A 14,555-nucleotide genomic window follows, 5' to 3' on the forward strand; every position below is an offset into this window, starting at 1 on the left:
GACTGCCACCTCATGAGGAAGTATATCATTTGCAAAACTCTGTAAAATTCCACCAACAAATACACTGTTGTTCTATTCTGAGAACTTTTATACTCAAAGTCATGGAGCACCGGACAACAGCTGAGAGGTCGTGCTCTATTTGGGCCACATCTAATAATGGCTGACATCCTGTATTTACTGCGGGGAAGCCAAGTCGTTTGTATGATAAGCTTCCCTTAACCCATCACCTAAATACTGCATGTGATCAAAGTGGGGGAAAGGTACTCAACATACAATCTAAACATAATATTGTTGACCTTTCCAAGCCGAACTCCAGATAGCTGCGTCCCAAATAACTATTCCACTGCTGCTATTTATAGCGGCCTCACAAAGCCTGAAAGGCATGAATACAAAAGCAATAGTTCCAAGATCCTCGGAAAAAAAACACATGAAGCTTTGCTTTGTAAAGTTTTATTTACAACCGTATCAACAAATCCAATTTCTACACGGAGTGGATGTACTTGATAGATGAGGTTTCCATTATCGAAAGGCTGCACTGCTGATGTTTTAACGTGAGGTGAAACTGCAGCCCCTATTTACTGGAAGCAGCGAAGTCAACCCCCATAAACACACACGCAAGACCTTCCTCAAGAAAAGTGTCACAACTCATCCATGTAGCACAACCAACCATTACGCCACTAAAACAAGAAGCTCTCTGGCCTCACACTCACAGGAAGCAGACAGGTTGTGTGCTGCCTCTCGTAGCTCCATCAAGAAGACACAATGTTTATCTGCAGCAGCGACACAGAGTGAAATTCACTGCAGGGTAATAAGTGTGGGGCCATTTTTATTGTTGTTTCAATGAAAAATACTCACTCGGGTTGAAGGCAGTGGATGTTATTAACAAGACAGTCAGTGTCATGCGTTGCTTTGACGGACAGCGTTAAAACCACGCAGGTAATAGTGAGCGCACTAGTTTCAGTCTGTCCACAGTTTGCTTTGTCTCTCTTTGTGTGTGATTTGCACACCAGTGCATAGTTACAAAAGGAGACCTCAAATAGGCAACCCAGCATTCAAATACACAAAACACGAACACTAGAAATACTTCCATGTCTGCACACAGACACTCTCACAAACTGGCATGGTCTAAAAATGACGTACAAACATCAAAATGATTAAAAACAGATAAAACCACAGTGAACAGAGCTGTTGATGTCTGCCACTGACAGGAGAAACAGGTGATATCATGTCATGATACGTCTTATAAATGTCCAGCTCTCACTGTGATGTTGTTCCTATGTTGTCCCTTTATTTCCTCGACATCCAGTCTCTCAAGAGTCTCGGGCAAATCTCTAAATGATCTTCTCCTGCGCAAATCAGCTTTTACTCCCTCTTGTGAACCGCTTGTCATCACAATCGGCTGTCCCGCCTGGGTTTCCACCAACAGTCCTCCGCGTCTCACTGACTTTGGCAGACCGTGGAGCCACCCTTGGCCCCTGCAGCGGCCTTCTTGCGTCTCTTGTTGAGCAGCGGGTTGCTGGAGGTGTCGAGATCTTTGATCTTAACCTGGTCATAGTCCACACGCATGGTCGCTAAAGCGCTGGTCATCTCTTCCTGTGAGAGACAGGGCACAGCGTGTTAGTTCAGTGAAGAGGGCAGCGATGATACGATACAGGGCAATAATATATTGTTGCAAGTACACTTTTGTTGAACCCTATTCTCAACCTAGAAATTATTTAAACCGGGGCTTTAGGAGTTTTTAAAATATTGACTTTGCATCGTTTACCCCCTTTACATCAATAGATTTTAGCTAATCAGTGCAGACATGCAATAGTTTAACATTTTTGGAAATATCTTTGGAAATATGCTTATTCCCATTCTTGCAGAGTTAGATGAGAAGGTTGATACCACTCTTACATTTGTACAGTAAACATGTAGCTGGTGCCAGCAGCTGGTTAGCTTAGCTTAGCATTAAGACTGGAACCGGAGGGAAAGAGCTAGCATAGCTCTGTTCAAAGGTAATAAGATCAACCTACCAGCACCAAATGGTCAGGTTGCCGTTTTATGGGTCTATGGTCCTGGCATAGACATTGTCCGGCACATAACCCCTCGTAAAAAAACACCAGCTTTAGGGGTGCTGGTAGGTGTTTTTTATTACCCTTGGACAACAGTTTCCGGTCTTTATGTAACACTAAGATAGCCGACTGCTGGCTTTAACCTTAACATACAGACATGAGAGTCTCGAAAAGCCAATAAGCCTGCTTCCCAAAATGTCAAAGTCCTCCTATTTCACTAACGGATTGGAAGTGCAGGTAAAAATAACCAAAAGTGGACACGGTAGAGAGAAACCGAACACTTTTATGAGTTTGGGAAAGATCAAATCATCACTGTCCGGGGACAAGAGAAGACTGGTCTGCAAACTGGAGCTGAGAGCTCCAGCGCTGGAAACGTGAACCCTCAAACACTTCATCCTTTATGGTTCATGATTTGAAGCCACTTGTCAGTCGTGTCAGTCTACTTATGTAGAACGTTTTTGTGCTTTTTGAGAAGTGGTTGCTGAGGAGTGCAATCCGTGAAATGTTTTGCACAACGTAGAATGAACAGAGGCGTATTGTGTCCCTATCTTTTTGAGGAAATGTTCTTTTCATAGCGTATCGCTTCAAACCTTCTCATTCACCTGTTGCCATTCTCTCCATGATGTTCACTCACATTTACAGCCACTGCAGAAATATGCCATTGCACAACTGTGCAGTACATTACATACAGTACTGTGCATTAAGCCCACGGTGACTTGATAAGAGCAAACAGCGTTCTTGTTCTGTAAACACATTGCTTTGCGTAAATCTAGAAACAGAATTGGAAAACAAACACCACAGGGCAGCTAAGATCCTTTGTGTTTAAATGTGTGTGTTAAACAAAAACTGTATGTGTGTGTGTTAAATGTTAGTTACACTGAACTAACTCATGGTACAAACAAGACTGTGACCACTGCCTCCCCCTATTGGCTATCGGGGGACCATCAAGATGTTGATACATAAAAAAAAGTCCAAGGTTTGAAGCATTTTAATTTGTTTCATTGACTGAAGGGTGTAAAAGAATTAAATAAAATTAGCAATTTTCCTTTGCTGGCTTTCATGTGGTAATCATTATAATCACTGGAGGGGCAATCCCACTTTTTTTACACACGAAAATCAGTTTCCCAGTCATATAGAGTACTACTTAGCCTGTGAAAACGGTTGTATACTGTATGGCTTCTGTGGTTCTGGACGAGTTTTGTAAAAGCTGAGAAAATGACCCCGATGATGTCATAGTGATGTCATCAGGGGGTATCTCAGTTTGGGCTTGGAGACTCCAAATTTTAACAAAGAGTATCACAAACTGAGGGAGAGGAGTTTGAAGCATATGGGTATTTACCAGGCATGCATATAAGATGCTCTTGAATTGCATTCTGGGAAACGTAGGATCCAGCACTTTCAGAGCTTGCCCCTTACTAGAAACTAAAAGTCAGGATACCTCGGCCTCTGCCCCATTGATTTTGACCATTCTTTTTTTAATCTGTCTCTCACTACTCCCTACATTTACAGATGTGTAATACTGAAATGCTGGAGTGGCCCTGTAACACTGGGGACAACCTAAAGCTTTGAGTTTAGATGTGAATTGTTGTAATGTTGTGAGGTTGTAATGTGAATATGTGACCAGAGGGGGTCAGTGTTGTTGTGCTTCTGACCTTCACATCTTCCCACAGCTCTCTGTCCTCAGTCAGCACCCGGGTGGTGTGGAGCGGAGTGGAGGGAACCACCATAGACTTCTGCAGAGGGCATAAAAACGCAGGTGTAGATACGAGCAAACAGATGCGCAGACAAACAGGAAGCAGTACAGGAAGTATACAATGTCTATCTGTACTTGACCCACAGATTCTTACATTAATCCAGGGGAGGTTCATGAATTGAGTGATGGTCATTCTCTCATTAGGGTCCGTCTTCAGTAGCTCATGGATCAAATTTTTGGCTGGAAGAGCAAAGGCAATGCAAAGATAATTACATTATCAGCAGCAGAACACATACATGCCTAATTGTGTGTCTTGTGGAGCTTTTCAAGGACTCAGGGACAGACTGGCCTACTTTCACAGCGAACGGGATTACTTGAGAGAAAAGAGTGAGACCGAGTGAAAAAATAGAAAAATGACAGCGTGTGCAAAGCATCATGCACTGTCATCGCAGTTGGTTAGGAGGACAACACCAGCTGCATGACGTGTCTTGAGTTATCTGTCTCTGACGTCTCATAGAGCGTTTGTTGTATTTCTTTAGAAGTAAAACTGAAGGAAAAGCAGCAGGAAATAAAGCCAGTGAGTGCTGGAGATGAGCCATTGTGACCTGCAGGACAGCAGACAGAGACACCATCGTTTACCTTAACCATAGTTGGAAAATATTGTGTGTTTAAAGAGACTGCACTTAGGTAAGGACACGAGAAGCTAAAAGGTGTAGACGTAAACTGAAGCTGTCTAAAAGCAAAGTGCAGTACTTCATCCACATGATGTGATATTTTCATAAATGTGTGGTTGAAGATATAAGTTAAACATTCCATTGATAGCAGGTTGTATTCTGGAAAATGTTTTTGAAAAACTACATTTTCAGGGCTAGAAATGGAGAGAAAAACAAATGTTTAAGTGTGAGTGTGGACAGGGCCTGTGTGTGTGTTTTTTGGAGAGGGGGCTTCACACCTTCCTGTGACACCTCAGCCCACTCTGGGTTGGGGAATTCATACTGCCCCATCCGGATCCTCTTCTTCATCCCCGGAGAAATGGCCTGGCCGGTGTTGGAGTAAAACGGAGGGAAGCCACACAGCCTACAGAGACAAACGGGTTGAGACAGACTACCTTTAAAATCTTGAACGCTTTGTTTAAAGGCATCCATATACCAAATGAATCATACAAAGCAGGCCCCCGACCCAACCCCATGTCCATTACTCACAGGATGTACATGATGACGCCCAGAGACCACATGTCACATGACTTGTCATATTTCTCCGGACCCAAAACCTCAGGAGCTTATCATTGGCAAAACATGAACACAAAGAAATAGATTAAAAAATATATAATGGCGATCAGTGGCAAAAAATATTGTATATTGTATTTCTTATCAAAAAATAAATAAATAATAGAAATACCATATACAGAATACATGACAATGTTTCCAAGCCTTCCCTCAAACAGTTCACATGTCAGGAAAAAAAAGAAAATCTTTTAAAAACAAGATAAAGCAACATACCCACGTAGTACGGTGTATAACAGGGGGTCTGCAGAGGGTTGTGTAGCGTCGTCTCCTTAGCAAAGCCAAAGTCTGTTAATTTGAGGACCCCATTTCTTTCTTTAAGGGTGTACAGCAGGTTCTCTGGCTGGTTAGGAGGCAGAGGAAGAACAAAACAATATGACAAAATGTTCTTTAATGACCCAGAACGGATCACGTTCTTCATGATTTCGGTGGTGGTCTTGACTCTTGATCGCTCTGCACCTTGATGTCTCTGTGCGCGATGTTAATGTGGTGGAGATACTCAATGGCCGTGCCGATGTCCTTCATGATCTCAGAAGCCTCTGGGAGGAAAAGAGGAGAACACACTCTCAAACCAGAAGCAATTCCAGTGTCACACAACAAAAGATACAAATAAAACAGGGATCAGAAAGGAACATATATATAACTCTCTGTCTAATGTTATCCAAGATGGCTGCCTTATATCGTTCTTCTCTGTTAATAACGGTTTATTCTCTCTCACATCCACCACAGTCCATCAGTCCTCACCTTTCTCAGTGAAGGCCTGGTCTCCTCTGGCCTGGATTCGGCTGAACAGCTCTCCTCCCTCCATACTGGAGACACACGTACACACACATTTACAAAATGTACAAATGACGATCCAGGGCATAATGTCGTCTCTGTATCACAGATATCAACCTTGAATAAAGTAATAATCTTCTTTTCTCATTTTGATATTTTCGCCTTCTGTAGAAAAAAAAATGTAGGAAGAACATTTTTCAAATTGTTAAATGCTCTCCATATTTGAATTTAAGTCTTTCATTGAGGGCAAATCACTGTCAATATCCATGAGCACAAATTAGATCATTTGTGTGTGTGTGTAGAGGTCCTGCATGTGCAACTCAAACAGCCGCATATTGTACTTTTTACTACATCTCAGAGGAAAATATTAATTTCTCTGACAGCTTGTTAACTTTTCAGACTGTAGAGGCTGATGAAATACAAAGTATGTTCATAGCATTTTAAAATACAATTATTCAATGGGTTAGGAACCCCTGCTTGTATATTAACTGTTTGCTAAGTGAGTTCCCAAACTTAAATCACTGAATTAGTGGATGAAAAATGATTGATCCTTCACTGCACTAAAAGTACTAGTACCATACTGATGAAACAATCCACTACGAGTAAAAGTCCTGCATTCAAAACCTTAGTCAAGTATGTTATTATCAGCAAAATGTACTTAAAGTACCGAAAGTAAATGTACCCGTGCATTAAAATGTTCCCTGCCAGTGTTTTACAATGATATCCGATGTACCTCCTTTATATACTGTTGGTTAGTTTAATCTACAGCAATGCATCATATTCTATAAGATCATTGTATGTTTGTAGTGTCAGTAAAGCACATTATTTACCTCTGAGATGGAGAGGAGTGGTGTTGAGAGGCGGATTGAAAGCCACCTTTATACCGCCACCTAGCGTCTGTGTCAGGAGTGATATACGGCCAATCCAAAGACGAGGATTGTAACCAATTCAATTTAGTGATACAATGGGGACGGGGTCTGCCCACTTACTGTCAAAAAGAAAAAACCACGCGCGCGGATCTCATTTGTGCTCGTGGATATTGACTGTGATTTGCCCTCATACATTTCTACTTGTGTCATGTAGTGCAAGACACTGGGAAACGGTAATGCATCTGCACTCAGCACCACAGTCACAGTGTAACAGGTAAACTTCACAGGTGCAAAGTACACTGAAGGTGTTTTGAAACGATCAGCTTACATAACTACAGCAGTGACATGTTATTGGCCATACAAAATTCCAAGTAACTATCGTGAAATCGTTCCCACAGTTAGTTTGAGAAAACACGATATCTTACGTATACACAGTTTTACACTGTGAGCCAGTGGGTTGTTTTCAGTGGAAATCTGTTGAACACTTTCAGTTTCAGAAATGATGCGTGAAAGTGAAAGTAGAAAAAAACAGAGTGGAAAACCGAACCGAAATACGGAAGAAAGGAAAAGTACCAAAATATTCTTATCTACGGGATTTTGTAAAATTATGTTTTTCATCATTTTAACAGTAATATGGCTGCTTTGTCTCCTCATAGCTGTTTTATAACAAAATAATTTGTTTAGCAATAATAAACTGTATAGCAATACAATAACTGAGGAATGGTGAGACCTATGACCTAAACCTTTTAAAGTTCAGACAGTTTCAGAATCACAACCACTCATCAAACGGCTCTCACTGATGCCCGAGACTCTCTGCTCCGGTCCTCAGACAAATGTTTGTGCACTAGTATGACGCGGAGGTAAGTTACTAAGCATTAAGTAAGAGCGTACTTATTGTGGTTCCTAACACACACAGATGAACAGATAGATGAAAGAGAAGTCTATATGTGAATTGACTGTACCGCCGTCCCCCTCTGACCCTTGCTCACACAGGAAGCAGTGAGTGAACACTGAGAGCACACACACACACACACACACACACACACACACACACACACACACACACACACACACACAGAGACATACACACACACAAAGAGTTGCTCTGTCACTAAATGTGATGATGAGAAGTTAATCACTATCTAAAATCCCCTTGAAGTTACAGAGGACGGTGTCATTTTTCTGCTGTCAGCCTCTGTGGTTTCTTTCTGTTCCACTGAATTATTCTGTTTTTTTTCCATTCACAAGTGAGCGGCAATAAAAGGAACAAAGTTCAGCTACATGTATACACGTCAAAGCTCTCTCTCTCTCTCTCTCTCTCTCTCTCTCTCTCTCTCTCTCTCTCACACAATTCTGTCCCTATATCTCACCATCAGTGCAGGCGTCTTCAGGCCTTATGACGGACCTCTAACATGCTCCCAGTGGCACAAAGCTTCTGCTTAAGGCTCGAATTTGCGTGAAAACATAAGAACATATTATATATATTGGAAAAATTGCTTTCCGACAGAACTTTGCAGAGAGTGGCTTTAGTTGAGTCCTGTAATACGCAGATTATTTTCTTGAGACAAAACAAACCTGCTGTGAAAACTGAAGCAACAGTTTCAGTCTGCTGTGTATATAAAGATGTGATTCGGCGATCACACAAAGTGTGTTGATTTGTACCAGCGGCCTCTTGTTCAAATAAATATGTCGGGTCACACGTCTGTAGTCGCTGCGGAGCTTGTGTTCTTTATTCACCGCAAAGCAAATGCAAATATTCCAGTGGAAACCTGTGGAATCTGAGCAGAGTCATTGTAACTTCCCATTGTCTGGTTTGTTTGAAAGAGGTTTGTTGAATAACTCCCCATCATCCTCCTTTTTAAGATCTGTGCTCCGCAGGGCAGATCAGAGAGAGCAGAGCTGTGATTTAGGAGGCACTGTAGTCACTGTAAGGCTTAAGTTTGAGCCTGATAATAAAATAGCTCACTAACTCATCACTGCCCAATTTAAATCATTTGTCTCATCAATTCTTTTACGACACAGGAGAATTGAATCATTATTTATATCACCAAATATGGAGACATAAGGGAATAGATCGTTGTCAGGCGCGTGAGTGTGAGAGTGTGTAAGCTGATGGGTAGAGTGGTGAAATGTGAGTCCTACCACTCCATGATGATGAGCAGGCACTTCTTTCCCTGATGCATGTTTTCATACAGGCTGATAATGCGAACAATATACGGTCCTCCTGATACTCGCCAGTGGAGCTCCACCTCTCGTCTGGCTTTGGGGCTGTCGTAGAGAATCTGGGAGACACAGAGATGTGATATGATGAATATGCATTTAATTACAGGAATATATTTATTTATATTGCTAGATTCAACGCTGGTTCAATATTGTCGTTGATGGACTTGCAGTGGAATCCCATCACGTTTATGTAATCATGTAATCGTCAAAATTCACGTTTCAGAGCAAACTCTAATTAAACAACTCACAAAATTCACGTTTTTGCTTTACATTTATGAAGCTTTTGGTCTCATGTAAATTTAACAGAAAATCAATCTGCAACAACTTTGATTGATCAATTAATTGTTTGAGTCATTTCATTTTCTTTCCTCGTTCCCGCTTCTCGAGTGTGAGGATTTGCTGCGTCTCTCTGTTCTATGACTGTAAATTCAATATCTTTGGCTTTGGGACTGTTGGTTGGACAAAGCAAGCAGTTTGAAGGTGTCACTTTAGGCTTTAGGAAACTGTGATGAATATTTTATTGTACAAACAATTAATGGATCAATCAAGAAAATAACAGGTGGTTCAATCGATGATGAAAATGATTGATAATTGCAGCGCGCTAATGTTGATCAGAAAGAATCATTGTTAATGTTGTAATGATAATGTCAACACTATCACCGAGACCTAAAACAGCATGTCAAATATTATAATCATTTGGTCAAAACAATTATATTTCATTTATTCATACTTTTTTGTGACCTATACCATCAATGTAGTCGTACGTGGTTCAATATTAATTACTTTTTTTGTTTTAGTTGGTGAAAAGTGAGCCTCAATAGTGTAGACCCAGTAACATTACTGCAACTGACTGTCTCCACTGACCCACTAAGTGTAGGACAAACACAATCTGTAAGGCAGCCTGGTCAGGATGTGCGTTTGACATAAGCACGCACACACGCACACATGCACACACGCACACACACGCACCAGCAGGTGGACCTTGACATAGCACACATCTTCAGTCAGGGTGTATTTTTGGATGTGACAGGAATGGAGTGATCTCCTGCTGTTCACAAGGCTTGAGCCTGGAGTACATGACACACAGAGAGGCTGACTCATTGACGTACAAAACGCACGCACACACACACACGCACACACACAAACCCGTGTTCTCTAACAGGTGACTTTAAACTTCTCAAAATGTGAAAAGAACATTGTGTTTGAGCTCGCTAACGTCAAAGAGGAAGTGAGGGCCGAGTGTTTCGGAGCAGCAGCGTGTTGAAAGTAGAAGTTGAGGGTTTCCGGTAACTTATTCGTCTGATCTACAACTACGTGTGTCCTACTTTGTAAAGCAAAGGAGTGGGCAGGTTTGTGTCTGCTGTATCATTTGAAGCTTTACGACTTTAATCAGAGCAGATAGCATGTGAGCTGCTTTCCTAATTTCCTGCATTGAACCAGAGTTGGCTCCAATAAAAGAGGACTGTATTGGATTAAATACATAAATAAAACATGGGGGGGGGAGGACAAAGAGACGATTAAGAGAATGAGACAGACAGTTAATCTTCTGATGGACTCTTTTCTCATGTGAGGCCGTATCATGACGACTAAACACACGCTTGTCCCTGATCGTGCTATAAACCAATCAACCACATCCTCACACTCCTCTAAACCAATCAGATCTCTGTGCATAACCCACACTGAGACACACACACCTTGACCTGATAATGCCCACTGAGTTTAACAGCCCCCCCCCCCCCCACACACACACTTATATGGCTCCAGCATGTTTACACTCTCTCACATATTAGTGGCTTAGAGAGTCCTGATCTGTCTGCTTTGATAAAAAGGTTTACAAAAAAGGTTTACAATTTCTACCAATAAATCGCTGCTCATGAAGTCTACAACAGAGTTGTATACAGTTCATCAATGAGTGTTAACATTCGATCAAATGATTGTCTATACCGGCTTTGTGCAAAAAATAACAAGCTCAACGCAGGTTTAACATGTTAGCATGCTAACTTTTGCTAATTAGCACTAAACTGCAAAATGCAAATGAGGCTCAAGGGAAAGGGAATTATAATTCCAGGTATTTAATCATGAACCAGACTATTGGAAGAAAACTAAATGGACCCGATGAGAAGTGAAGGGATCACTAAAGTTATTACAATTCATCCAAAGGGCAACATGAACGTCAACCTCATGATGGCACGAGAGGAAAAGTCAGGGGATCAAAATATATCCTCAACCAGAACGGATCTTTCGTTGCATTCATTCACGACAACCTCATGGATCTTCAGTCCTGCAGCATGTTTCCTCCATGCTACCGTCAAAGCGGGTAATAAGCTTGAATTGCACACATCGAGCAGCTAAAGAGTCAATGGAGCACAAACCTCTGAGACTGATTAACTCGTTTAACCGGTGGCCTGGAGCGAACCTGCGTAAGATCTGATTGTGGTTTTGATACACCAGATCTCTTCCACGAAGAGCTTATCAAACTATTGAGAATTTCTATGGCAGTTTGGTGTCAGAGGAAACCCAGATGTGTCACAATCAAGCCCTTTGGCTGTCACTAACCACAGTGCCTGACCACAGTGGTGAACACACACAAACACATGAACTGTGAATTGGATTGCCGGTACATGAACCTGCGGCTTGTACAGCTTTCCGCGTGCTAAGCTGGAAGGCACTTCAGGCGCTAAGATGGAACGATCAGCGGCCAAATATGTGCCCCCAAAGGTATTAACAGTTAATGGGGGTGCTCAAGAGGACTGCCGCGCACCACGGGGCTCTCCCAGGTCCTCCCTCCTCCCAGGGAGTCAGACAAATCCAAGTTAAAAGAATCCTGATGACTTTAACTGAATGACATTAACAGGATGGCTCCCCTCCAGCTCTGCTGCAAAGTGGATTACATCGTTACCACCCATCCACTACGTTTAGCGCTGAGAGCAACACTTAATTAAAAAGCCAGTGAGCTGGTCAACTCTCCTCAGTCACAAACACTCTCGGTTATTTCCTTTAGCTCTCTTTTTGCCTTGAGATTAAAAAAATACAGAGAAGTGGTGAATTAGCTTGAATGGTAATGAAGTAAAATAAAAACTCTATCAGGTACACTCCGTCACTTAGTCCAGTACAATCCACGAGCAAACAAACACACACAGACGCCAGTAAGGGCTATTATAGAGAAGGTGTATTGTGATTTTATGAGTGTTTCATTTGTCATCTCTCAAAGCCTTTTAAGGGATCAAAGTTGTTTCAGACGCTGAGAGTGGTGGGTTTGTGGTGCTACCACAAAGCTGGCGTCACCCTGGCCGGCTATAGCTTTCTCTGGTGGAATCTGAGGTCTGTCGAGCACCAGGCGATGCTGTTATGGATGCAGTCAGCAGTTACATGACTACACAGCAAACCATTTTCACAGATTAACACACCTTCGCTTTATAGCCAGCAAGAAGTTTCTACTACGACTTTATATACAGTATATATATATATATATATATATTTATCTTTCTCTCCGCTGTCATTTCTAAACCGTGTTCTTCTCCCTCTCTGACATGACTCTATGAGGCATCCTATATCCCTCTTGCTCTTTCATCTCTTGATGTTGAGTCCATATTGTCTGCTGCAGTTCACTCTCTTTCTCATCCTCTGTTTCTCTATCTGTCCCAGAGTCTGGTTCTACAGCTCCGCTCTGCTTGTGCCACTGCTGCCCGTTTTTGGCAGCTCAGATCCAGATGGATTACTGTAAGCCAGTAAATCTCTCAGAGTCTGTACCAAAGTGGTGACAGCCTGACGACCCGAGCTTGTGTGCCTCTAAAGGGGGCATGCTCAAGTTTCCATTGCCCCCAGAACAAGGTGCCACTGTCAAAATCCACATGCCCCCATGAAGCAACATAACATATCATGGCACATGGCTGGGTGACCACACGGCCTTTAACTTGCATCTGATATACAGTGATCGGCTGAGATTCACGCTCAACCTGTCCATATGTAGAGCATGTGAGCTCAGTGGGCAACATGCTCGGTACATTTCAAACCCAAATCTGAAAAGCAGAGCCCAGACATGCTTGTACACCATAGTCTTAGTCATAGTCTTGATATGAGCGTAGGGCTCTGGACAAAGTGACACAAAGAGGAGTTTTGTTTGTCACTTGTGGGAGAAAAAATGTGTTTGTGTAAAATCATATCCATAATTTCAAATGTAGTCACGTATATTCACATCACTGAGGCCGGGTATTTGTGCTCTTTTTGCCGCCTCAACTTTGTAACAGTTTAACAGCTTCAGTGTTTGTCCTGTATGTCTGTGACAGAAATCTGACTTCAATAAAGGGCCAATGTTTTTGAATCTGAGCTACAGACTCACGAGTAAACTCACTTTTATATAATTTACAAACGTTTCTATTTAAAAGCTAAATGCTCAGACTATCCCTCTGCTCTATTACATGCTGCACTATTCCAAAAATGATTGACAGCTCTAAACCAACTTCAAACAAAGTGAAACCATTTCTCAAGCTGGATCATTTGGCACACACAATGCTTACAAGTCTTCCATAATGCTGTAAGTGACCTACACTACACTGAATCTAACTTTGTGCTGACTGGGCAAGTTGAAGTTTACTTATGGGGAGTGTAAACAGAGCTGAAGGGGTCTATTGTCTACTTCCCTGTTGATAACACAAACATGTGTGTCAGGTGACTTCAGTACCTTCAGTGCGCACCTCTCTCCAGTCTTCTTGTTGAAGCACTGAAGAACTTTTCCGTTGATCCCTAAACCCAGAACCTGACTGGAGATCTTATACTCGTCCGTCACCGCGTTGCGCTTTATCTCCACTTTGGGATAATCGGGCAAGGCGAAGTGTGTGGACTCGCCGCCCGGGTCCTCTCTGTCAGTTGCGGGGGGAGCGGTCTGCTGCAGTTTCGGCTCGTCGGCCGGGGAGTCCGGCTCTGCCTCAGCCTTTGGCGCTTGCAGCGGCTTCTCATTTCCGTTTCCATTTTGCAGCATATTTGACACCGGCTTGTTGTCACCAGCGGTACTCCGGAGTAGAAAAAGCGCGAGTAATTCACCAAAGTGACGCGATGACGCCCGCTGCCCTCCGGTAATTGCGTAAAGGTGAGAGGAATCCTTGAGCACCGCTGGCGCGTCTGGTTGTCCTGGGCACCGCAGCCACTGTATGGACTGGGCACTGGACGCCACACACTAATTCCTCTGTATCTAAAATAAATAGTTTATAAAACAAATTACATTCGCTTAAACTGCCCAACAGCTAGTTTTCTCTCTGAACTTTAATACCCGCCAATTTTCAAAAATAACTATTCTTTCAACCGGTCAAAGCTGATCTCTTCAGAGAAATCCGAATATTTTTTAGATTTTCTGAATGTCACAAAAATTTAATTCCAGTAAGAGAAGTCTTTAACAGACAGAAGTGTGACGATATTCTGCTGATCTCAGCTTCCCGGTGATCTGGAGTCCTTTGGTAGTGGTCACATGGCCAGTCACTGTCACCGTTTGTTTAAGCACCACCCTCCAACAGTTAAGTCATATTTCCCATATATGTGGAAGCCTTAAAGGAGCAGGACCTATATTCAGTTCAGTGTCCAGTGAGCACTGTGCAGAACAAGTGAAGCTGGGAGGAGAGTTGATTTAAAGCAAACCACTGGAACAGGATCCCTCTAACCTCAA

General features: G+C 42.4%; 1 protein-coding gene across 1 annotated transcript; it reads right to left on the bottom strand.

Annotated features, from left to right (window-relative positions):
• Positions 1 to 434: 434 nt before the first annotated feature.
• On the bottom strand, positions 435 to 14,332 carry mapkapk3 (MAPK activated protein kinase 3). The gene is made up of 10 exons (XM_076096240.1): positions 13,581 to 14,332; positions 8,819 to 8,958; positions 5,775 to 5,839; positions 5,490 to 5,569; positions 5,247 to 5,373; positions 4,950 to 5,025; positions 4,700 to 4,824; positions 3,902 to 3,987; positions 3,707 to 3,787; positions 435 to 1,593 (listed from the first exon to the last, which is right to left on the bottom strand). The coding sequence occupies exons 1-10, from the start codon at positions 13,875 to 13,877 to the stop codon at positions 1,438 to 1,440; spliced, it is 1,233 nt and encodes a 410-aa protein (XP_075952355.1). The 5' UTR covers positions 13,878 to 14,332; the 3' UTR covers positions 435 to 1,437.
• Between the last annotated feature and the right edge of the window lie 223 nt (positions 14,333 to 14,555).

The sequence above is a fragment of the Anarhichas minor genome, unplaced genomic scaffold (genome assembly GCF_050575085.1).
Source record: "Anarhichas minor isolate MPS153535 unplaced genomic scaffold, ASM5057508v1 ptg000021l, whole genome shotgun sequence".
Taxonomy (NCBI): domain Eukaryota; kingdom Metazoa; phylum Chordata; class Actinopteri; order Perciformes; family Anarhichadidae; genus Anarhichas; species Anarhichas minor.

Coding starts and splice junctions, on each gene's coding strand:
- mapkapk3 (XM_076096240.1), bottom strand. CDS start 13,877: ATGCTGCAAAATGGAAACGGAAATGAGAAGCCGCTGCAAGCGCCAAAG. Junction 5,570..5,774: donor CCAGGCCTTCACTGAGAAAG/GTGAGGACTGAT, acceptor TTTTCCTCCCAG/AGGCTTCTGAGATCATGAAG. Junction 1,594..3,706: donor AGCTGTGGGAAGATGTGAAG/GTCAGAAGCACA, acceptor TGTCTCTCACAG/GAAGAGATGACCAGCGCTTT.